This window comes from Canis lupus, chromosome 12 (assembly GCF_048164855.1).
Source record: "Canis lupus baileyi chromosome 12, mCanLup2.hap1, whole genome shotgun sequence".
Taxonomy (NCBI): domain Eukaryota; kingdom Metazoa; phylum Chordata; class Mammalia; order Carnivora; family Canidae; genus Canis; species Canis lupus.
The window spans coordinates 969,822-994,868 of record NC_132849.1 but is presented as its reverse complement, the minus strand read 5'-3'; the positions used below and the strand labels follow the sequence as shown (position 1 = coordinate 994,868).

The following is a 25,047-nucleotide window of genomic DNA, read 5'->3' as shown; positions in this document are numbered from 1 at the left end:
TTGTGCGTCTGTGTCTGGCTCTGGGGCTCAGTTGGCTGGTGCACCGGTGAACGGGAGGGGGGCTGGGGCACGTCACTCTGGGTGTGCATGTGAATCTGAGTGTGACTCCATTCTGTGTTTCCTGCAGGGCTGCTTCTTGTGCTGAAACACCATGATGGTAAGGAAATTGCATCCTCCTCTCCAGAGCCAGGGAGAGCCCTCTTTGGCTGGGACGCGCTCTGTGTTGAGTACCTCCTGCAGCTCCTCCCTGCCCTGCTCCTGTGTCAGGGATCATTGATCTGCTGCAGTTCAGCGGAGGATTTTCAGTCATGTGTGCCCTGTGTCGCTCTGTGTGCCATGATCCAGAGTTGAGGATCCGTTCTGATCAGGATTCCAGAAGGCATTCTTTTCCCTCTGGGGTGTTGGCAGTAGGGGCAGAGGGGGGACCCGACCTCAGTGTAGCTTTGGGCTGTGTTTGTAAGGGGGATGTTATGGTGGCCTGGCCACCTGGGCTGTGTTCACAGCTGTCTGTGGAAGCCAAGCTCCAACTCCTCCCTTGGTTTGTGCTAGCTGACCTGTGTTCTCCCTTGCCAGGCGCAGCCCACAAACTGGTGTGTTATTTTGCCAGCTGGGCACAGAGTCGCCCTGGGCCTGCCTCCGTCTTGCCCCATGACCTGGACCCCTTTCTCTGCACCCACCTGATCTTTGCCTTTGCCACCATGGAAAACAATCAGATTGTTGCTATGACTTCCCAGAAAGGGAAAATTGTCTACCCAGAGTTCAACAAGCTCAAGGAGAGGTGTGTTCATACTGCATGTGGGGATCGTATTTTCAGATTTTACAGACAGAAGAAAATTAATCCTATTTCTCTTGTTACTCATCAACTTTCTTCTGATTCTTCTGGCCCTAACCTCCTCTCAAGGTCCCTCGGGAGCATCCCTGCCTGAGAACTCCCCATTGAATAACACTCTGAGCTCATTCTTGCCTCCTTGCCCTTGTGAGGTCTTTGTTGCCTCTGCCTGGCAACCCTCAACTTACCCTTCAAGCCAGTGGGGGGTGGAGTTCATGTACTAATGCTGTTAGAATGCTTCAAGGAGAGCCTGCATATCACAACTGCTAGTGTCTTTATCACCATTTGTCACCTGCATCCCCCAGGCAATGAGCCCCGCAAGGGAAGGAGCAGGGTCTCCAATATGTTTGTACACCAGTGGCTAGGTGAATGCTTTGCACACAATTGGTGCTCAGTAAGTGCTTGCTTAGATATTCCTGACACCAGAACTCCTGGGTTCTCTCCCTGTCCGAGGGGAGGTCTGCCATTACGTTAGTGGTTATAGACGGTCAAGGTAAAAATCCTTGTCATTAGAACACAAGCTCCCTGAGAGCAAGGAGCTTGTCTGTCTCGCTCTCTGTTCTATCTCAATCAAGCACCTAAAGCAGTCAATGGCATGTAGTAATTGCTCAATAAATATTTGTCAACTAAGAAAACAGTGAAGAGAAATATTTTAGATTACTTCTCTCTTTTCCTCTACATGGGAGCATCACAGGGATGTAGGGGAGTTTTGTGGACTCTGGACAGCTGGTGGGGGGAGTGGGTCCCAGGTTGTGATGATCCATGGCTTGATTACTAGACCCTCTTTTCCTTTCTTTTATTCCAGGTATTTTGCTCTGCTCTTCTCTCTTCCTCCCTCCACCTGCCTTCCCCTTTCACTTCTCTCCTCCCCCACACTTTCCGCTGTTCCCCAGGGACCCACTGGAATGGGGACCAGCTCATCTCCCTCTATCTCACATCATAGGAATAGGGAGCTGAGAACACTGCTGTCCATCGGTGGCTGGGACTTTGGCACATCCAAGTGAGACTCTGCAGCCCCTCCCTGCTGCTTGAATTCCCCAATCCCGGTCCCCATTGCTGGGAGGGGCTTCTAAGAAGGGTTGAGGGATTCCAAGGCCTGCCCTCCTTTCCTCCGGCCATACCTGTGTGCCCTCCACAGGGCACAAACCCAGGGGTTGTGTGGAGGTTGTGGTTCTGCAGGAACCGCAGACCTTGCCTCACTTCCTTCCTTGCCTCACCCGGGGTCTCCTGCAGGTTCACCACTATGCTGTCCACATTATCCAACCGGAAAAAGTTTATCAATTCAGTTATATTGTTACTGAGGACATATAATTTTGATGGTCTGGACCTCTTCTTCTTGTACCCTGGACTAAGAGGCAGCCCCATGAGTGATCGGCGGACTTTTCTCCTCTTAATCAAAGTAAGGCCAAGTTTCACAGTACCAGGACCCTGCAGTGATTCTGTTTTTTAAAATCATATCTGGGCTCATGGCATAAGAAAAGCAGAATGTTCTTTTACTGCCATCAAACTAGAAGTGTCAGGCAAAAGAGCAGGAGTCTTGTGGTATCTCTTTCTGTCACATCCAGGTCCTGCTCCAGCCCTGTGGCCCAAGTGACACCTCCTCTGCACAAGGTCCTGGCCTCCCCCAGGCAGGCAGTCTGCAACGTGTGCTCCTGACCTTGCCTGCCACCCCTCTACCCCTCCATTCAGTCACTTACCACATTGGCTCAAGACCATCTCTTCAGGAGCCTGGGGCAGGGCCCCTGTCTGACTCACCTCTGTGTCCTCAGAGCTCCGTAAATAAAGCTTTCCTGGATGATCCTTTCGTTCCCTGACTGTTTGGTCTGTGTCTCAGCATCTACCTCTTTCTTGGCAGGAGCTCCTCTTTGCCTTCCAGAATGAGGTGAAGCTTGACACGCGCCCAAGGCTGCTGCTCTCTGCTGCTGTCTCTGGGGACCCATACATCATACAAATAGCTTATGATGTTCACCTTCTAGGAAAGTGAGTGGGTCTGCCTGATGGGACAGGATGTTGGAGGGGAGGGAGCAGATCACGCTCAGGACCACAGCACTGCCTAAGCATTGCCTGTGAGCTCTCCTTGTAAGGGTGCCAGGTGAGGAGTGTGGGTGGGGACAAGGGTTAGTTCCACATAGCCTAGGCTTTCTCTAGGAGATCAGAGGGAGGTGTAGAACCAGTCCTCACAGCCCCATCATCTCGGGTAGGGTGTTCCGCAAAGCCCTTTGCTGGGTCTCACGGGAAAGTGCACCACAGGCCTGGCCTCTGCTGCCCCAGGGGATAGCTGTAGACAAACATTGTGCAGCATGTGGCTGGCATCAGAGAAGCAGATGAGTAATCAGCCACTGCCACAAAAACAAAAATAGGAATGCCCAGGCCGGCCCAGCTATCCAAGCATGGGTCTCTGTGCAAAAGTTACAAAGAATAGCTCCTAACTCACTCTTTCTGGACATACCAGGTCTGGGCTAATTCCCTCAAACCTCAGAAATTGAGTATTTACAAATGAGGAGCCGAGGCTCCATGCAGAACAAAAGAGAAGATGGGGTGTTTCTGTGTGATTACACCAGGGAGCCCGGTTTCAGTGCGCAGGGACACAGGGGAGATACCCCATGGGGCCTAGAGTTTGACAGCACTGGTCTTGATAGCCAGGCAAGATTGAGGGAGTCTGGCCGTCAGCCAGCTGGGTGACCTTAGGCAAGTTAGTGAGCCTGTCAGAGGCCCAATGTCTTCAGCTCTAAAATGGTACCAGATTAAAATTAAATGGTGGAATCCTTGTACACCTTTACGCCTGTGACCCGGGAAGTGCTTACTTACACTTTTTCATTCTGAAAGTGTTCTGGAAGACATGGTTTCATTGGTGCCTTGAATGGTGGAAGGACAGAAGCTCTTTGGCTGCTGTGGGGCAGCACTGCCTTCTTCACGACAATTTATGCAACCTCTGTTAGCACTTATGTCAGGCATAAATGTGTTTCTTGGTTTTTTTTTTTTAAGATTTTTGTTTATTTATTCATGAGAGACACAGAGAGAAAGAGAGGCAGAGACACAGGCAGAGGGAGAAGCAGGCTCCATGCGGGGAGCCTGACATGCGTCTCGATCCTGGGACCCCAGGATCGTGCCCTCGGCCAAAGCCAGGTGGTAAACTGCTCAGTCACCCAGGGATACCATGAATCCCATGAATAAATTGTTTCTTTAAAAAAAAATTTTTTTTAAAGATTTTTATTTGAGAAAGAGAAAGCACAAGTTGGGATGGGGCAGAGGGAGGAAGGAGAAGCAGACTCCCCACTGAGGGCAAAGCCCATTACAGGGCTTGATCTTAGGACCCTGAGATCATGACCTGAGCTGAAGGCAGACGCTCAAACAATTGAGCCACCCATGTACCCCATGAATGTATTTTCTTGTCTGGCTCTTGCCTCCTTCCATGGAAGCTCTCAAGATGGCATGGGTCCTAATGCACGGTGATCCCTAACTAAGAGTTTGCTGTGGTGGCAGCAAAGTAGATGGCACAGAGGGGCAGGCAGGCTGGGCTGAAATGGGAGGGAAATTTGGGTGGGTAGTGCACCACTAGTTAGCCAGTTAGTCCTCTGGTGACCTGACTTGAAAATCTAGTTAGCCTAATCTGTGTATCTCCTCCTCCTGCCCTTGCAGACTCCTGGATTTTATCAATGTCTTGTCTTATGACTTTCATGGAAGCTGGGAAAAGTTCACAGGACACAACAGCCCCCTGTTCTCTCTGCCTGGAGACCCCAGCTCTTCGGTAAGGAAAGATCTCAAGGGGCCCAGACACTACCCTGAGCCCAGGCCAGTGGCCCTCAGCAACACGGCGGGGTTTGTGCTCTTCCTGCAGGCATATGCCATGAATTACTGGCGAAAGCTGGGGGCACCCCCAGAGAAGCTCCTCATGGGATTCCCCACCTATGGACGTACCTATCACCTCCTTAAAGCCTCTAAGAATGGGCTGCAGGCCAAAGCTGTGGGACCCGCATCTCCAGGAATGTACACCAAGCACCCTGGTTTCTTGGCTTATTATGAGGTGACAGAAATAGGGACCTCTGTCTATTAGAAGAGCAAGGACAACTGGGCAGAGGCAAGGATGAGGGCTCTGGAGACAGGACAAAGAAGAAGTTTACTAGAGCAAGAGAAATTCACTATCTGAGATGTTTGCTTTTTCTTCAGGGGAAATTATTTGAGTCTTTTGTAAGGGATGATGGGCTGGGTAGAGTCTAAGTGGAAGGGGACTCCTCAAAAGAATCTTAACTGTTATACAAGTCAGTCCTGATTTACTACTCTCTGGCCTAAATAAAAATAACTAATAGTTGAAATATATATAATTTCAAACATTTGCAAAAGTATAAGAATAGTATAAGCTCTTCTTCCTTTCCCCCACTACCACCCATCCCTCACCAGCTTCAGTCACTAGCCACTCCTAGACAATCTTGTTTCATCTTCACCCCCTGACTCCCCTCCCTCCTTCCCACTACTAGGTTATTTTGAAGCAATTCCAAGACATTCCCTACTACAGATTCTTTTTTCTTACCCTAATTCCATTCTCTTATTCTCCATCTCAATGAAGCTTGCTACTGAGTGGAGGAAAGAGACATGGATCCAAGGGGATATAAGAAGTGTAGGGGGTGTGGGAAGGTTTCATGGAGCAGGTAGCTTTAGAGTAGAGCTCCGGAACACAAGAATAATCCTGATGTGCAGGAGCAAGGGAAGGGAAGGGCCTTGCAGGCAGAGGACAACAGGTCCTGAGGCACACAGTGTATGTGGGTGCTGTAGGTAGGAGTAGAGGTACAGTGTCTCCCTAGTCTCTGCTCTGTGCTGGCTGGCTGGAGATGTTTTCCTGCTAATCCTGTGAGGCATGGTTAGGAGTGATGGTGTAGTTGAGATAATATTCTTGAAGGACATTACAGGCCAGAGAGATACTGATAGAACCTTTAAGGAACAAAGAAAAAAAAAGGAAAATGAAAAGAAGAGAAAAGAAAAGGCCTCAGACAGATTCTGCTACTGGCTTGAATGCTTCTACTTCTTTATGGTGTACAGTTTCCAGCACAAGGCCAGGCACCCAGTAGACACTCAGATGCTCAAGTGATTGTAACAATCCAGTTCTCCATACCTTTGAGAACTTTAAGTTTATTAGAGGTTTGCATGCTAATTGGATAATTACCAAGACTGGGACCTTCATGCTGATTTCTAATGAAGAAAGGAAAGGTTTGCTTATGGTAATTCTTTGGATAAGATACAGGTTTGGTTGAGGTCAGATAGGTTACTGTTAGTAGTGTGGTATCGGCATTATTTAGCAAAGCCTGGTTTGGTTTCTAAGGATGTCAGCCACTCCTTGGTTCTCTCTTTGTATTATGGACATTAGAGAAAGGAACTGTTCTAGTAGAAATTTGTTCAGGAAAAAGAGAAGGTCCTTTGTGAGTAACTTTCCTCTCCCTTTTTGGTCTGCCTCTTCTCACTCCCTGGTGAGGGATCCTTGGATTCTTTACCACCTGGAAAAGAGCCATGTGCCTGCTGGTGTTTCACTCTGTGGCACTTCTCAGAACTAACCTGGTGATCCTCCTGGCAGATTTGCTCCTTTCTCCAGAGAGCGACAAAGCGCTGGATTGATTTTCAGCAGGTCCCATACGCCTACAAGGGGAAGGTATGGGTTGGCTATGATGATGCCAACAGCTTCAGTTCCAAGGTAAGACCTTGGTTCTTTCTTGCTATAGCATATAATTTCCTTCTGGCTTCATGAAGCTTTTACCTGTACAGTCTGTGTGTGTGCATGTGTGTGTGTGCATGTGTGTGTGTGCATGTGGAGGATAAAAAGGTGAGGTTGACTAAATCAGGTGAATCTCAGGCATACCTGACCTACCTGGGGTCTCCTAATTCCATCAATCCAACTAACCCTCTCCTTTTGAAGAGAAGAAATCTCAGTGTTGAGGGTAGAAATTATTTCTCTCAGTTTACACAAATTTTTGGCAACAGTTTCTTCCTTTCTGTTTGGACCAGATAACTTTGTAACAGATAAATATCAATATGAGGTAGATCCTGCTAAGTGTTCCATGAATATCACTGATATGTTTTGGGGTAGAAAGTCAGGGAGGGCTTCCTGAGGCAGGTGAGCAGCAGGAGGAGGTAATGACATGTGGACAGGCTCAGTGTGGGTACTGAAAGCCCATTCAAAGTAGGTTCAAAGAAGAATTTGGATGAGGTAGAGAATTTCTGTCAAGTATAAGAGAAGGCAGTCAAATGCACACTGGTTTGTGGAGGGACTTGAATACTGGTGAAGGTGTTTGGTCCTCTTCGTGCAGGCATTTTAAGGCAAAATCAGGTTTCTGAGCAAGCATATGATCTGCAAGTTTGAAAACTTTAGAACCTAAGTGTGACCACCACGTCCTCTGGTGCAAGCAATGTCGAATGAAGTTGAGTGGGGCAGAGCTCTATAATGAATTAAACCAGAAATGACATACTTTCGTGATTTCTGAAACTTCCTCTGCTCTGGAATCACCTGAGACTTGATAAATGTAGGTCTGGGATCTGCCCCTGACTATTCAGCAGGTCTCAGAAAGAATCTGGAAATTGTTTTTAGTGTGTCCCCATATGGTCCTGCTGTAATCACTTTGGCATTTTAGAAGCTCTGAGGAGCACAAGGTGTGCAGGTAAGATAATGAGAGTCTGGACTAGGTGATTGGAAGAGGAGGTAGTTTTTGAATGAGAAATTTTCAGGACTTGGAAACTGCAAGAGTATCGGGCTTATTAGATAGATATCATAGTCTCCCCTACTGTAGGTGATACAGATAATTTTCCCTGGATTTCTCAGTGTTCCTGCACTGTCTGGGCATTCTGAGCAAAGGAAGCAGACCAGCTCCAATAAAAATAGTAAGCAGCCTTTCCTCCTCCTCCAGAGCCTTTGCTGACTTTCAGAGATTGAACAGGTCCCCTTCCTGGGGAGGATTTGTCTACATTCCAGTGAAGCTCCTAATGTCTCCGGAGAGGATAAGGGTCTGATTTGCCAGCTGTTCTAGATAAGCTCAAGTCTCATGATTTTAGGATCCTTCTCCTGTACTGCAGACCTTGATGCACGTGTGAGTGACTGTCTGGCTTTCGCCATGTTGGATGACATGGGCAACTGGGCAACTGGAACATGGGGACTGAAGTCAAGGTGCCATTTTGACTGTTCTGTTGCTGTGAGTAATGGTCTATTCTCTGACCCAGAGACCGTGTGCACATGTGTGCATGTGTGTGTGCATATGTACACATAAAACCGGAAGGCTAACCTGTTAGTATATGCAGGATAAAAACAGGATCTTCACAGTTTCAGCTGATCTAATTGGGTCCCTCCTTCCTTTTATATCACATTTGGGGAAAATAAATCCCAGAAAGTAGCCAACTGATTTGGCTAAGTCTTGCAGCTATTTGGGTGCATCAATCGTGACAGAGAATATGAGCATAGTAGTAATAGGACCAGGACTTGAGTCTAAACCCTGCCATTTAGTTATATCTGAGGTTTTAAAAATCATGGACCAAAGCCTTTGTTTTCTTATCTGTGAAAATGATTTCTCTCTTCTTTGTAGTGTCACTGTGAGATAAGGTATGTGGAAGTGATTTTATTTTATTTTTTTAAAGATTTTATTTACTTATTTATTCATGAAAGACACATGGAGAGAGGCAGAGACACAGGCAGAGGGAGAAACAGGCTCCCTGCATGACCCTGATGCGGGACTGGATTCCAGGACCCTAGGATCATGCCCTGAGCCAAAGGCAGATGCTCAACCACTGAGCCACCCAGATGCCCCTGTGGAAGTGATTTTATTTTATTTTTTATTTTTTATTTTTTTATAAATTTATTTTTTATTGGTGTTCAATTTGCCAACATATAGAATAACACCCAGTACTCATCCCATCAAGTGCCCCCCTCAGTGCCCGTCACCCAGTCACCCCCACCCCCCACCCACCTCCCCTTCCACCACCCCTAGTTCGTTTCCCAGAGTTAGGAGTCTTTCATGTTCTGTCTCCCTTTCTGATATTTCCCACTCATTTTTTTCTCCTTTCCCCTTTATTCCCTTTCACTATTTTTTATATTCCCCAAATGAATGAGACTATATAATGTTTGTCCTTCTCCGATTGACTTATTTCACTCAGCATAATACCCTCCAGTTCCATCCACGTCGAAGCAAATGGTGGGTATTTGTCATTTCTAATGGCTGAGTAATATTCCATTGTATACATAAACCACATCTTCTTTCAAAAGAAGATGTGGTTTATGTGGAAGTGATTTTAAAGTAACATAGCAATATCTATGATTTAGAATGCTTATTGGGGTGATTATCATTGAGATCTTGGTGAGATAGTTTTTAATATTTATGAACATTTACTACATGCAAGGTATTTCTCCAAATGTTTTATATGTAGGGATTCTTAAAAAAAAACCATTTTTAAAGTTGTGGCAAAATATGCATAACAGAATTTGCTGTTTAACCCATTTTTAGACATCCAGGTCAGTAGCACTAAGCGTGTTCATATTGTTGTATAACTATCACCACCTTCCATCTCTAGAACTGTCTTATCTTCCCAAACTGAAACCCCATCCCCCTCTCCTCCAGCCCCTGGTAATTACTGCTCTGCTTTCCATTGATAGGAATGTGACTACTCCAAGTACCTCCTATGAGTGAAAGCATACAGTATTTGTCCTTTTGTGACTGGCTTCTTTCACTCAGAGTAATGTCTTTGAGATCCATCCATTCTGTAGCATGTCGCATGTAGGAATTCTCTGGACCCTAAAAATTTCGGAAATGTTATTATCTCCTTTTTACATATGAGGCAACTAGACACATAAGGTTTCAAGATCACTCAGCTAGTAAGTTGTAAGGCTAGATTCCAATACAGGCTGTCCTGCTCCTGTAGTGTTTCCTGAGGGTCCATCTTTGGTGTTTTGACATTGTCCCCAATCTGGGGATGCCCAGCATAGCAGGTTGACTGACTACTGCTTTTTCAGGCAATGTTCATAAAGGAAGAGCATTTTGGGGGAGCCATGGTATGGACATTGGACCTGGATGATGCCAAGGGCACTTTCTGTCGCACTGGGCCTTTCCCCCTGGTCCACAAGCTGCATAGTCTCCTGGTGCAGGCTGGTGAGTAGCTATGGCCTGGAACTGGGGTTGGAAGTTGTATAACTAGGGTCTGGCTGGGTACCTTCTGTTCAATCCACAAGCTTTAGTGAAGCAGCATGACATCAAGGTAAGAGAATAAGCTTTGATGTCAGGCCAGTCCATTTTCTTGGTTTAGAGGCATGCTCCATTTGACCCCTCTGAGGTTTGGTTTCCCTATCTGTAAAATGGGAATGATCCTTATACTCATGACATTATTACAAGAACTAAATGAGATAAGGAATGAAAACTACTGGCTCAGAGTTAGTGTTTGATATAGGTCAGTTTATTTCTCTGTTGCTTCCTCCTGCTTTCATGGGACAAGGGCCAGAAGAAGAAGTCAGATTTCTTTTGACATCTCTTTGATAGTAGACACTGCCCTGGTACTTAGGAGATGGAAACTGGCATGCTAGAGCTGAAACATCCTTTGAGATATTTATAACCATCATTTTATGGAAAAAGAAACTGGGACTCTAAAAGCTAACACTGCTAGTCAGGAGGGGAGAGGGGACTCCAACCCAGTTCTTTACAAAATGCTGTTGAGGTTGGCCTCCTTGCCCTCAGCATTGTTGCTGGTGCCTTCTATGATAGGGGACAATGGGGGTTTCTGTTATTAGGCCGTGGGGGCAGCAAGGTCTTGCTGAAGGTATAATCAGTAAGGTCTAAGTGAGGCTTTAAGCATTGCAAACTGGCAGGCTCCCTGGGGCCATTCACCAGCAATGTAGGAAATCTGCTGAGTGCTTATGGGTACCTGGGTTCACGTTAACACAATGAGGTGAGGGGGCAGGGCTTCTATGTGGTAGGATTTTATCTATGCCCACAAGTGGGTGTATTATGAAATCCTTCAATTCTGGATTTTGGGAGCAGGTACTTCAGCCCTGGAGTGGTTGTAGTCCTGCCAGTAATTCATAGGATGGGAAGGAAGCAGTAGGAGTCTCATCCTGTTCTGATTATTTTCTCTAGAGTTCAACTCTTTTCTCCAAAATTTTGTCTCTCAACTGCTATGGATTCTCCAAAAACTGGCCCTGAAAGGCCAACCATAACCAAAGTATTGATCACTGATACGAGGTTTTCATTCCTAGGAGGAAAGTCTACAGCTACTAATATGCATGGAAAGTCTCAAAATACTACTACTACAAGCCACAGAGGTGGAACTGTGAGCCCTACGAGCAAAACTGCATCCTTTGTAAGGCACACTGTGGCTCTGGAAGGGAAGACTGAGACTGTTGGAGAAATGACTGGAAGGGAGACTGTGACCCTTGGAGAAATGACTATGATTTCCATGCAATTATTGACCTCTGTAAAGAAGGATAAGCCCTTTGTAAAGAGGGCAGTAGCCCCAGAAATGATGACTATCCCCTCTGGAAAGATGAAAGTCACTCCTGATGGGCAGACCAAGATTCTTAGAGGAGAGAATTTGACTTCTGAGGTGAACACTGACCCCCTGTTGGGTTATGTTGATCTTTAGATGGAAGCCAAAAGCAAGAGGCCATCCTCCGGCCCTGTCATCTAGCCCCAGGACACATTCCTCCTGTTTTGACAACCCTGTGTTCCCATTAAAGGAAATGATTCCTCTGTCAACTCAATGACCCTTCCAACAAGTGCTCTCTAGAGAAAGAAAAACCCAGGAAACTCTGCTGTGGGTCAAGGAGCCTTAACCTTGTTAAAGGCAGAAGCTGGGGAAAACCCTTGTCTTTTCTTGTAGGTCCCCCAACAGGAGCTGCTTTTACTCAGACATGCATAAACCATTCATGAGTACGAGCAGGCCCCAAAGCTAGTGAGTTCATCTCTTTTCTGTTGAATAAACTGGAAACACAAAAATCTGTCTGAGTTCTCTGGAGTTCTTTTCTTGAAATGACCTGTGCAATGCAATTGTCAGCATCTGCTTTCAAGTTCATTTTCCCCTACTGCTTTTTTGGAAGGAGGAAGTTTGTGTCTAGCCCATGCTGATGTTTCCAGTGTGGATTATGTGCTTCCCTCTCTGCCTTGAATAACTACTCCCCTCAGTGGTGGTCAGAGCCAGAATCTCTTCCAGGGCAGTTCCCACAATCCTCTTATTTCACTCCTGTGTAACATCTGCTCCCATGAATATGTCAGAACTACTCTTGCCAAGGTAACTGGTAGTGCCCATGCTGTTATTTGCAGTGGCCAAGTCTCAGTTCCAACCTTCCTTGAGGCAGCAGCAATATTGACACACTTGGTCACGCTGTCCTCCTTGACACACTTTCTTCACTGTGCTTCTTGGTTTTGTTTTTACCTGAATGGTCATTCTTTCATAGTGTTCTATACTGACGTCTCTTATTTCTGATCACTTAGGGTAGGGGAGCTCTAAGTCTCTTCTCGGGGTCTCTTTTCTTCTACATTTACATTCGTACTCTTGGTGTTGTCATCTAAGCACATCACTTAGACAGCAGCTATAATATTGTCAAGAGAACAAAAGCACAAAAGAACATCTATAGCATGCTATCTTTCATGTAAGAAGGAAGAGGTTATAAGAAAGTACATGTCTGCTAATTCATGCACAGAGTAATACAGAAAGGATAAACATGGAAGTAATGAGATTGGTACCTGTAGGAGTTGAGTGGAGATGGGATTGAAGGAATGGGAGACTGAGGAGAAGGTACAAGGGAAGGAGGGGGTTGACACTTACCTGAGTACTCATATTTGTGTAATTCTGACTTTTAGAACCATGAAAATGCCTCAGGTGATCCACAAAAACAAATAAAATCAAACCAAAACTGAAATATAAGGAGTAACAAATGTATTTAACTGTATTGAAAATACAACAGGGACTTGTATTGTTGTCCCTGTTGCTGGCCCTGGGTGGCTCAGTGGTTGAGTGTCTGCCTTTGTCTCAGGTCATGATCCCAGATTCCCTGGTCTGAGTCCCACACTGGGTTCCCCACAGGGAGCCTGCTTCTCCCTCTGTCTGTGCCTCTCTTTCTGTATCTTTCATAAATAAATAAATAAAGTCTTTTAAAATATATATATATATCGGCAGCCCTGGTAGCTCAGCGGTTTAGGGCCTCCTTCAGCCCAGGGAGTGATCCTGGAGACTGGGGATCAAGTCCCATGTCGGGCTCCCTGTATGGAGCCTGCTTCTCCCTCTGCCTGTGTCTCTGCCTCTCTCTCTCTCTGTGTATGTCTCTCATGAATAAATAAAAAATAAAAATAAAAAAAGAAAATACAACAACATAATCACATTGAAGGAATTAGGGATGCGAAGAACTAACCTTAGTAACTTTGGAAAATAGCACTTGCTTCTGTATTGAAAGGCTGAAGACAAAAGGAACTATGGAAAAATATAGTAGTCTTAGCAAATTTGCTGTTTACAGGTATGTAAATTAGCAATTCTGAAACTGCTCTATGTGTATTCCAGAATTAAACACAAGGAAACATATGGTGGGTAAGAAGAGCCATGCTTTTCACAATCCGAGAAACAGTTACAAATAGGATACAAGGAAAGGCTAGAATGAACCCTGTGGTGTTGGACTCAGAGGTATCAGTAGGGAATCATGATTTTAAAACTATATATGAATCAGTTGATATAGGAATATGTGTACCCATAAATATATTCCCTGCTTTTAACACTGGAAAGAGCTAGAGTAATGACATCCTAACAGACTCAGTACCTTGAAGAGAAGGTCCCTGAGCACCCCTTGACTAACTGAGGATGGAAGCCTATGTTTCCTGCTCCCCTCTTTCCTTTACTGGTAGATAATTCTGAGTGGAAGCTACTGTGCAGAAGACAGTGAGTGATATTTCAAGACCCAGGCTTCTACAAGACCTTAAATGCTAGTGGGAGAGAGAAGACAAATAGTCAAATCATGTATCTCTAAGAGAATCCAGTGACTGTGCTTCACAAACATCTCATCTCATGCTGAGGAAGCAGACTCGGAGAGCTTATGTACTAATAGTGTCTTGCTGCAAAGAAGACTTGGTAAGTACAGTAAGAGAGCCTGCAGTGTTAAGGGATTGACAAGAGGTCAGAAGCACAGATGGGTGATAGAAAAATCCCAGGAATGGCTGGCAGGTTTGACATGGGTGGACAAAGGGCCAGGACACAGGCTTAATGGGCATGACTAATGAGCAGGCACCAGTTGTCTCCAAATGGGAAAGTGAGCTGTGGACACGATGTTGGGAGCTTTTGTCACTTTCTCATTTGTTTTTTGAAGAGTCACATGAAAGCTTCCCAAACCCTGTTTTTGTTAAGTTAGGAATATTGCCAACAGAAGGCAGCGGCACATACAGCAGCAGAGTGGGAGAAAAGCAATTAGAATCCCTTACTACAGAAAATTAAATTAAATTAAATATAAATTTCTGTCATTATCATTAAAGCTGATACTTTGGAGCACATTGAGGCAGAGTGAGTGTGAGTACCCCAGGCTTAGATACAGGTTGAATTCAGGCAAACCAGACTTGAAGTCCCAGCTCTGCCTTTGATTAACTACGTGATCATAGGGAAGTTAAATAGGCTTCTAAGGTGTTTACAATGGTTAAATGAAATATGTGCCTGGTCCAAGGTCGAAAAGTGGGAATTGTAGTTATAAGCATATCTTCTGTAGATTCCAGTTTCTCTCTAATAATTTATTTCTATAAAGAAGTATTAAATCATGTATATGAAATTAGAAACTCTCTGGATTTGTGTATAGCTCAAAGGTTTCAAGGTAGATTCATGTCAAAGTTCTAGTTGCTTCTCTCATGCCCACGACAACTTTACTTAGGGAATCATTTTGTAAACTGGCCTCTTTTACCATACACTCTAAAAGGCTCCAATCTACTGTGGAAGGAGCCTCGGTGTCCATCGAAAGATGAATGGATAAAGAAGATGTGGTTTATGTATACAATGGAATATTACTCAGCCATTAGAAATGACAAATACCCACCATTTGCTTCAACGTGGATGGAACTGGAGGGTATTATGCTGAGTGAAGTAAGTCAGTCGGAGAAGGACAAACATTATATGTTCTCATTCATTTGGGGAATATAAATAATAGTGAAAGGGAATAGAAGGGAAGGGAGAAGAAATGGGTAGGAAATATCAGAAAGGGAGACAGAACATAAAGACTGCTAACTCTGGGAAACGAACTAGGGGTGGTGGAAGGGGAGGAGGGAGGGAGGTGGGGGTGACTGGGTGACGGGCACTGACGGGGGCACTTGACGGGATGAGCACTGGGTGTTATTCTGTATGTTGGCAAATTGAACACCAATAAAAAATAAATTTATTATTAAAAAAAAGATAATGAAAAAATAAAAAAAAAAGATAATGAAGTCAAAGCATAAATAAATAAATACATAAATAAATAAAAGGCTCCAATCTAGAAACTAGTACATAGGGTATATAGAAGACATTGAGTGTGTCATTTCTGGGATTAAAAAAAAAAAATCAATGGATCCTTACTGCTTAAGGAATAAAGTCCATTTTACTTAGCATGGTGTATGAGGTCCACCTCACCATCCAGTCACGCCCATGTGAACACCTAGTGCTATGCTCCAGGAGGTTTATCCAGGTGCTCCAGGGTGTGCTCCACCAGTATGAGACATAATAATAAATAGTTTGATAGAATAGAAGTTAAAATCCTGTGGATACTGAATATATGCTGCTTTCATATAATTTTGAAGAATCAAGAGTTTTCCTTTTATTTTTACAGTTCTTTCTATTGTGGGGGAATCCTGAGTATAAAATAATTTTTCAAAGAAAATAATTTCCAGAGCTAATTGACATGAAGAGGACTGAGCAGACGCAGTGCCATTCCTATGGGTAGGTCTTGGCTTATAGGGGCCATGTTAGGAATTGCTCTTCTGGCCACACTGGTCACAGTGTTCTCTGACTTCCTGACACAAACTGCACTCTTGGGTGCCATTGCTCAGGCTTTGTTTCTGCTTCCAGTGGCTTTTCCACTTTCATCATATTCTCATCTACCATCCTGCAAGATCCTAACTCAAATGTGACCTCTTCCCTGAAGGCTTTTCCATCCTCCCAAGAGGTATCACTTCTTATCTGTGCTTGCTTCATGAATACTGTTCTTATCACTCTCAATCATTCAACACATTTCGATGCTGGAGCCATCAAACCACCTTGTAATTAAATTATGTGTCAGGGGATCCGTGGGTGGCGCAGCGGTTTGGCGCCTGCCTTTGGCCCAGGGCGCGATCCTGGAGACCCGGGATCGAATCCCACGTCGGGCTCCCGGTGCATGGAGCCTGCTTCTCCCTCTGCCTGTGTCTCTGCCCCTCTCTCTCTCTCTGTGTGTGACTATCATAAATAAATAAAAATTAAAAAAAAAAAAAAGAAAACTGCAGATCAGGTCATTGAAGGGATTGCTATAACGGGGAAGGTGAAGCTCACTCCTTTTGTTTGCCCTATTCTCCACAGAATTATCCTGAAGAAAGGCAAGTCCATCTACCAGGTGTTGGAAGAGCGGGGTGTTCTGGAGACATTCTGAGGAACCACCCAAAGGTTGACCTAGGTGCCAAGAATCTTTTCAATAATGATGCTGTTGCTTATGAGCCCTTCACCAACTACCTGAATGTAAGTGAAGGGGGAAGTGGTATCCATAACCTTTGGCTAATAACCACTCTTGGATATTTTTAGACCTCTCATTAGCTCTGATTTTGGGCTTTTCACTAAACATACGTCTCACTTCCCTATGGAAAGTATCTGGATAATGAGTTGGTACCACCTGACACTATAGTATTCCCTTTGCTTCCTTCTTTCCTCTAATTACTGGCTCACTCTCTAAAGCTCCATTTATATGGTTAAGAGATTCACAGTGACCATATTCAAGTCAGATGAGAGAGCCAAAGGAAGTCCCAGTAATGAGCTGCAGGGGAAAGAAGGAAAACCTGTGCAAAGCTGCCAGGCAAAATCTCCAGTGGCTCTAGGTGCTATATACCTTCCCTTTTAGAAACATACACTGGTACTCAGAGCAAGTATTTGAATGTTCTTGAGGCTGCAGTGTCTGCTCAGGGCATCTCATAATACTGGTGTCCTATAGATTGTCTTTAGTGACGTGTTACATGAATGTCAGATCTAGAAGCCCCCTAGGGATCTCCTACTTGGACTTCCCCTTTCTATAAATGGTAGAAGAAGAAGCAGATAAGTGACATGGCTGGCCTGAATTTACTTAGAACTGAACCTGTGTCTCAGTGAAGTTATCTTCTTGTTTTCCGTGTTACCTCTCATTCTAGGTTTCTTGGTGCCTTAGCTACTGTGTGACCAGAAGGAGGAAAATGGTGGGGAAATATCTAACACTGGAAGAGAAAGAGGTGTGTGTGTGTGTGTGTGTGTGTGTGTGTGTGTGTGTGATGTGGGGAGGATGGATGGACACTGGGAGTGGAGAAAAAAGTCATTGCTTCTCCAACTTTCCATGTTGTGGCATAAAATGGTAAATCCATGGAGGTATCAACTGATAAAAAGTATAAAAGGCTTTGGGAGAAAAGATTGTCTTGCCAGACTAATTCTCACCTAGTCAAAATCTTGCAATTAGGGACAAAAATGGGGAATATTGAGGGGATCTGGTTCCAGATGTGAAGGAGCACTTCTGGAAAGAGAAGAATATAATTTGGAGAAAATGTGGTTTCTAGTGAGTCAACTTGTTCCCCATCCTCGGGATGAGGTTTGGCTGCTTAATGAGAGTGACAAACTTTTCTTTGCAGTCCTACTGCTTTGGAGAGATCAGCATTGAGACACCACCACAAAATTTCCTGGTCCTCTTTGATACAGGCTCCTCTGACCTGTGGGTGCCCTCCATCTACTGCCAGAGCCAGGCCTGCTGTGAGTATTCCATTATCACCATGCACCTGTGGATAGGATCAGAGAGTGGGGTAGAGTCAGTATTGAACACAAACTCAGCTTCCAAGTCCAGAGTTCTTGGTGCATACCCATGATCTCATCCTCCTTAAATTCAGACCATCTGGAAACCTTGCCTTGGTCTACAATTCACAAGTTCTACAGTCCTGGAGAGAGACAGCAGAAATAGACTAAAGCTTCCATTCCTTTCTACACTGTTCCCTTTCCTCAGCTCTCTCCTATGGGACCCAATTCCTGGCACTTTTGTGTTGAGCAATCCCTTAGGAACTGGAAGGAATTGGGGTAGCATCTGTTTCCCAAGGGGACAGACTTTTCTGGGGCCACAGATTATCTTCAGCACAAAGGATCTGAGGCTGAGGCCCAATCCCAGGCTTGGTCTGATGGTCTTAGGCCATCAAGGATAGATGTCCTCCAAGTATTTTAAGCGTATTAACGTTCCATTCTAATCTTACACAGCCAATCACAACACGTTCAGCCCCAGCAGTTCCTCTACCTACAGAAACAATGGACAAACCTATACACTGTATTATGGAAGTGGTAGCCTGACTGTGCTCCTGGGATATGACAGTGTGACTGTAAGTGCTGTTCTCATCCTTCTGTAGGTCTGCTCTTTGGCTCCCCTTTTCTAGTGCTTTAATCTGTCAGATTACTAAATAGATACAAATTCCCAGAAGCTGATTGTTGGAAAGCTTAATTAGATGCCATCTAATTAAACCTTTCTCCCAAAACAAAAATTGTCACCTCTCCCCCACACAGTCCTGATTGCAGCAGGCTCTTTACATTGTGCTTCCCCATGACTTTGCTCCACATATTTAACCTGCCCTCTGTAGCCACAGGGAGCACATCTGCCTCCTCCTCCACATGATTTCACTCTAGGTATTTAAAGACCCTCCTTTTACTATTTTCTTTTCTTTACATCAATCACCCACAGTTCCTATGTCACCTGTGCAGGTGGATTGTTCAATATAAAACCAGCCACTGTCCTTTCACTGTCCATGGAAGTGGAAATTCTAACTCCAGAACACAGTGGCCTCTGCTTCCCCAACACCCACATGGTTGGGTGATACTGTTGTCCCTTCATCTTCTATACCCCACCTCATGAGTGAGCTAAGTATGAAAGAAGCCAACTTCCTCCCTTAGAAAAGTGTAGATTCTATCCCTGGGCACCTAAGTCTGGGAAGGATTTGACCACTTGAATTTTCTTTCTGCTTGTCCCAGGTTCAGAACATCATCATCAATAGCCAGGAATTTGGTCTGAGTGAGATTGAACCCAGCAACCCCTTCTACTATGCAAACTTTGATGGTATCCTGGGAATGGCCTACCCCAACTTGGCAGTGGGGGATAGCCCCACAGTCATGCAGAGCATGGTGCAGCAGGGCCAGCTCACCTAGCCCATCTTCAGCTTCTACTTCTCTTGGTGAGCATACTTGTCTTGGGTAGGTCTTAGCAAATGAGGTGCTATGGGGCCTTTCAACAAGTCAACATCAGACAGGACTGAGGTTTTAACATATCCTGACACAATGAGTATAACCTGCTATATGAATTACATGTATTTCTGAAAATGTGTAGTTATGGTTCTGCCAGAATTTTATTTTTTGCACTAGAGGAGTTTTTTAAAAAGATTGTATTTATGCATTTGACAGAGAGAGAGACAGAAAGAGGGTATGAGCAGGAAGAGGGACATAGGGAGAGGTAGAAGCAGAATCCCCACTGAGGAGAGAAGCCCAACAGGGGGCTTGATCCCTGGACCCTGAGATCATGACCTGAGCCAAAGCCAGACACCCAACTGACTGAGCCACCCAGGTGTCCCAGCACTAGAAGAATTTTTAATTCAGGCCAAAGACATAAGATAACTCTTTCCTTAAAATGAACTACAGTCCCTCAAGATTTAATTAGTAAATGTGGAGATTGTTGTATTTGATTCACAGAGCTGTAAAGCTTTTGAAGAAGCCACATGATTTCTTATTATTATAATAAATACAAAATATAATAAAAAGGACAACAATAAATGATATTTATAATATGTCTGGCTCTACAATGAGGTCTTGTAGTTATTACTTCACATGACATCTCAAAAATCTTGTTATTAGCCTCATTTTTCCACAGAGGAATGCAGGCTCAAACAGGTGGTCAAAATTGAGCAAGGTCTGGCAGGTATGAAGCCATGACTCAAATGCAAATATCTTGGGCACAAATCTAGCACTTTTCCTACTCTACTGGCTTTGAACTTTTATGGCAAACTGTATTTACTGATTCTTCCTCTTAATCACATGATACTCAGGGTACCTGAATCCAAATATCTCTCTTCAATGACCAGCAGGCCTAGGATAGGGAACAGAAGTGGTCTGAATCCCCTTAATACTGTCTAGTAACCAATCTGAGTATGACAGGAGCATCCCCTTCACTGCACACTAGAGATCTCTCTCTGTCAGGCTCCATTCCAGGTGCTCTTTGAGATATTTCTTCTTGTTCTCACTTTGTCCCCAGGAGGGTTTCCCTGGGATTCTTTGATAGTTTGTTTTCATAGGACTGGTTTCCAATTCCATCTTCTCTTTTATGGGAATAGTCTGCGTTTCCAGTTCTCTGATACTTTGGGTGTTCCTCTGAGGAACCTCTTCTCCCTTGTGCCTTGAGCCTGGTAGTCTGAAGAGCAGGTTAGAGGATGACCTCTGTGGTTCTTCTGCATCTGAAAGACAGAGGGACAGTAAAGTGAAGGGAGGAGCTGCCTGACTATGTGAGTTGTAGGAACTCATGCTCTTCTCCTTTTCTTCCCAGCCAACCAACCTATGGGTATGATGGGGAGCTCATCCTGGGAGGTGTGGACACCCAATTTTATTCTGGTGAGATCGTCTGGACTCCAGTCACTTGAGAAATGTACTGGCAGGTTGCCATTGATGAGTAAGTACAGAGGAAAATTCCTGTGGATTGTGGATACCCCAGGGTGTTCCTTCTGTGTGACAATATTTCCTGTTCTTGCACTGGCACAAACTTCTTAAAGAATCAGCAAACCCTCAGGCTCATTGTTCCAGGAGCTCAGTAGACTCTGGCATCTAGCTCTAGACTAAAGTTTTTGACTTTGTCATTGAGCCTTGTCATGCTAGTAGGTTGGTCATGCCTAGACTTTTGTGAACCCATGTCTTTGTTCCCTGAAACTTCATTATCTCAAGTAGCACAGCCTTTACCAAGTCCTTCATAAGTAAGAGTAAAAGTTGTCATTGATGTTTTCTATGTGCCAGATACTGTGCTAAATATTTTATATATATTATTGCATGTATATTCCACTGCAACACTGTAAGGTGATCAGTAGTATATATCATTGCACAGAAGAAGAAATCAAGGATCAGAGGTTAAGTAACTTATCCAAAGTCATATATTTCACAAATTTAAAAATTTAAGGCCAGGCATTTCTGATCCCATAGTTCAGGACCATGAATCAGTTACTTCTACACTTCAGGCCTTCAGTAAATCTCCATCACTGCCAATTAAAGATACACTTCTTTGGCTTAAAGAACACTTCTTTTTTTTTTTTAATTTTTATTTATTTATGATAGTCACAGAGAGAGAAAGGGAGAGAGGCAGAGACATAGGCAGAGGGAGAGGCAGGCTCCATGAACCAGGAGCCCGATGTGGGATTCGATCCCGGGTCTCCAGGATCGCGCCCTGGGCCAAAGGCAGGCGCCAAACCACTGCGCCACCCAGGGATCCCAAAGAACACTTCTTTACACTCAAGACCAGATATAACAGCTGGGCACTTCCTATGGGTACAGCCTTCCCACCACTTCCTGATGTGCAGCACAGACTTCACCATGTTCTTGCACCTCGCCATGACTTTCTTGCTACTTCTCTTTTGACTATATCACCTGAAGTGCCCCCCTCATGTCCTGTGTGCACCCTTCTGAGTGAAGATAAAGTCCTATCTCCTTCAAAAAGGTCTCTTAAGGGCCCAGTCTCTCTTTCAGTCCCATAATATTAGTGGCGTGTGTCCCAATTTGTACCTCCTCATCTCTGGGTAGACACAGGGGCACCAGCCCAATGTGCACAAATAGAGGACAATGGGCACCAGCCCAATGTGCACAAATAGACATTGCAGTTCGATGTCTAGCAAGGAGTTTTCTGTGCCTGGAATAGAGGGGTCTTGGCACTTGGACTGATTGCACTTACCCTTTAAGCATTTCTTCTCTGAAAAATCCTTTTCTGACCAACACCTCTCACCCCCATGGTATATCAAGTCCCCTCTTCTCTGGCCTCTTGAATTTTTTCCTGGCACTCACCAGGGCTACAATTAAATACCATTTGTGAGTTTCTGTTAAGTTTGTGGTGCCTATCTTGTTCACCATTATATCCAAGTGCCTTGATTCACCAACAGTGCCCAAAATATAAATGGAGTGAAGAGGAAGGGTAGAGCTGCAGAAAAAGCTGAATGAGGAATTAAGGACTGAATCACATAGGACTAGATTATGGAGATTACCAGCTGCTGTCTTATGGTGTTATGCCTTTCTCCCTCTCTTTCTTCCAAATCTAATGACATAAGACAACACTATACATGTTGTCTCATGTCATTAGAGTGTAGTCTTTAAACACAGTGAATACAATTCACTCCTCTTTATACCACCATAATTCTTGTAAGAGTGCCTTGTACATAGTAGGTGGCCAATGTGTATTTATGAAGTGATTACCAGTGCTAGTTACATTTGGCACTATGTGCTGGGCCTCATATAGGCAGAGTAAAGAGGATAAGACACAGTCCCTACCTCCCCAGAGCTTTTAGTCAGAGCTGGAGTGGTTACCAGAGCAAAACTGAGAATATTACTCCAGTAGTCACAAAGACACAGAATTATTACATGCATTGCAGTGTCAAGATATAGCCTGGCTTTTTGGAAGTGGCATATTTTCAGAGCTGCAGGGTTGGGAGATTAGGGATGAAGGGATGTGAGACTTATTTATGGCAGAAGTGCCTGACTCTTCAAAAAAAAAAAAAAAGATTGATTGATTTGGAAGAAAGAGAGGGGGAGAGAGAGAGAGAGAGAGAGAGAGAGAGAGAGCAGGGGCGAGGGGCAGAGGGAGAAGGAGAATCCCATGCAGACTCTACACTGAGCATGGAGCCTGACACAGGACTCCATTTCCTGACCCTGAGATCATGACTCAAGCTAAAATCAAGTCAGTCTCTTAATTGACTGTGCAACCCAGTTATCCCTAGAAATGCCTGACTCTTTTTGTGTTGGTGTTCCCCTCAGGTTTCTCTTTGGTAACCAGGCCACTGGCTTGTGCTCCCAGGGCTGCCAAGGCATCATGGATACGGGAACCTTCCCACTGACTATTCCCCGGCAGTATTTGGACTCCTTTGTGAAGACAACAGGAGCCCAGCAAGATCAAAGTGGCATTGTGAGTAACCAGAAGCCAAGATTCCTCGCACAGGCAGCCTCAGCACAGGAGCCTGAGTGCAATGAGTTCATGAGAGACAGGAGGAAGAAATGGTAGAGAACTGAGCCCCTGGTCAGATAGAACAGGTGAGGACACATCATGGCCTTTAATCATAAACCCTCAATGCAAGAATGGGTATGGGGAGGGAATAATACCAACTCTATACTGTGAATATGGGCTGAATGGTTGTCAGGAGGGGTGGCTATTCCTGGGCAGGCCTCAGGAACACATCTAACCTTGATGTGGCCACTGTCATTTGACTATATGTAACAGAGCCAGGCATATTCCATTTGTCCATTCCACTTGGGTTTCTTTCTTGTCTAGGAGTACTCCTTTGGCTTTTACTCTGAGCAACCTCCTGTGCCTACTCCAGTCCCCCTTATACACACTTCTGTAGTTTGCCCTTCCTGCATACAAGAGTCTAGTTTAGTCATACTAAATCTTGGTTCTTCACGGTGTGTGTGTGTGTGTGTGTGTGTGTGTGTGTGTAGTACATTGACAGATGCACACAAGCATGGGTGAGAATTTGCAAAAGAACACTTCTACAAGATGTGCCCATGCTTCTCTGTAAGTGTTACATTCTGGCAGTAGAAATGTGTGTTCTGAAATGAGCCTAACTCATTATGGCCATATAAATACAACCAAAATCTCAGAGCTGAGATGTGTCCAAGGAGGCTCAGGAAAGCATAAACATCTGGTCAGTGTTTGTGCCTGTGAATTGGGTTTTGCCTTCCATGCTCTCAACCAACCTCTGCTGGAAGGTCAGGAAAATAGTCTCACTGGGAAAGGGGAACTTAGGCCCCTTGTCTGGGCCCTCAGTCCCCTGGCACTCTACAGTTCTGCTTTTCTTCTCCTTCAGTTTGTGGTCAACTGCAACTCCATACAGAGCATGCCCACCATCACCTTTGTCATCAGCGGGTCACCTTTACCTCTGCCTCCATCTATCTATATGTTCTCAACGTATGTATGCACTCCAGGCTCCATGGATATGGGATTGGATGGCTCAAAGTGCTGTTCTGTGTCCCAGTTCACATCTGGGCACCTATAGGAAGTCACCAGTGGCAGGGCTGAAGGTGAACAAGAAGCCAGAGACCCTATAGGTGTCATGGAATATAGGGTGGGAAGTTCCTGTGGGGAAAGGCCTTTCCATTCACCTGGTTATATCCTCATGTCCTTTGTCTTTTCAGAACAATGGCTACTGCACACTTGGGATTGAAGTCACTAACCTGCCCTCCCCAATGGGCAGCCCCTGTGGATTCTGGGACATGTCTTCCTCAGGGAATATTACGGTCTATGATATGGCTGTCAGCAGGATAGGTTTTGCTCTCTCTTCCTAGACTAGCAAAAGGTAGCTGTTTCTACCCTCCCAGCAGGACTCTGGGATTGCCCTACCGTTTCTCTGGACAGACAGCAGCATTTTAGACTAGTCTGACCCTTCTGTGCACTAGTCTTACTTCCTGCAACTAATAAACTAAGAATTTCCAAACGTCCTTGCTGTTCCTTTCAAATATCTTCTTTGTGTTCTGCTTATAGTAGTTTCTTCTAAATTGAGTGAGGACCCACAGCACAGACATTAAGGGCATAGTAGTATCTCCATGAGGTATCTGGTGGACTGGTGGACCAGTCCTCCCAAAACTCTCCCAACATATTTTTTTCTCTATTCTTGAATGTTAGAAGAGAAAAAGAAACCTTAAAGACATTTCAAACTGGTGTCTGAGGCCAAATCTGATCAGACAACACAGTGTTTTTTTTTTGGGGGGGGGGGTTGTTTTGTTTTTGTAGGTTAGCAAAACAACTTTAATATATGTTGACATTATATAATATTTTCACAGACTCCTACTCACTACTGGTGCTC

General features: G+C 44.7%; 1 protein-coding gene and 1 pseudogene across 4 annotated transcripts in view; both read left to right on the top strand.

The window, feature by feature from the left end:
* The window catches only part of OVGP1 (oviductal glycoprotein 1), a 28,883-nt gene extending 17,103 nt beyond the window's left edge, over positions 1-11,780 (top strand). Inside the window, exons 7-17 of one of the 4 annotated variants that reach the window (XR_012003974.1) lie at positions 128-157; positions 574-778; positions 1,773-1,829; positions 2,063-2,228; positions 2,685-2,809; positions 4,469-4,577; positions 4,668-4,853; positions 6,393-6,509; positions 8,386-8,402; positions 9,807-9,942; positions 11,040-11,780. Coding sequence is in view for 1 of the 4 variants with exons in the window: in XM_072768977.1 (XP_072625078.1) it covers positions 128-157; positions 574-778; positions 1,773-1,829; positions 2,063-2,228; positions 2,685-2,809; positions 4,469-4,577; positions 4,668-4,853; positions 6,393-6,509; positions 9,807-9,942; positions 11,040-11,425 (1,517 nt within the window). In the remaining 3 variants the exon portion in view is untranslated. Of the gene's footprint in view, positions 1-127; positions 158-573; positions 779-1,772; positions 1,830-2,062; positions 2,229-2,684; positions 2,810-4,468; positions 4,578-4,667; positions 4,854-6,392; positions 6,510-7,716; positions 7,999-8,385; positions 8,403-9,806; positions 9,943-11,039 lie in introns of those variants that run through there. The other 3 variants (XR_012003975.1, XR_012003976.1, XM_072768977.1) reach the window with 3 other exon arrangements.
* A 1,959-nt stretch (positions 11,781-13,739) lies between these two features.
* Positions 13,740-24,682, top strand: LOC140600832 (pepsin B-like; annotated as a pseudogene).
* The last annotated feature ends 365 nt before the right edge of the window (positions 24,683-25,047 follow it).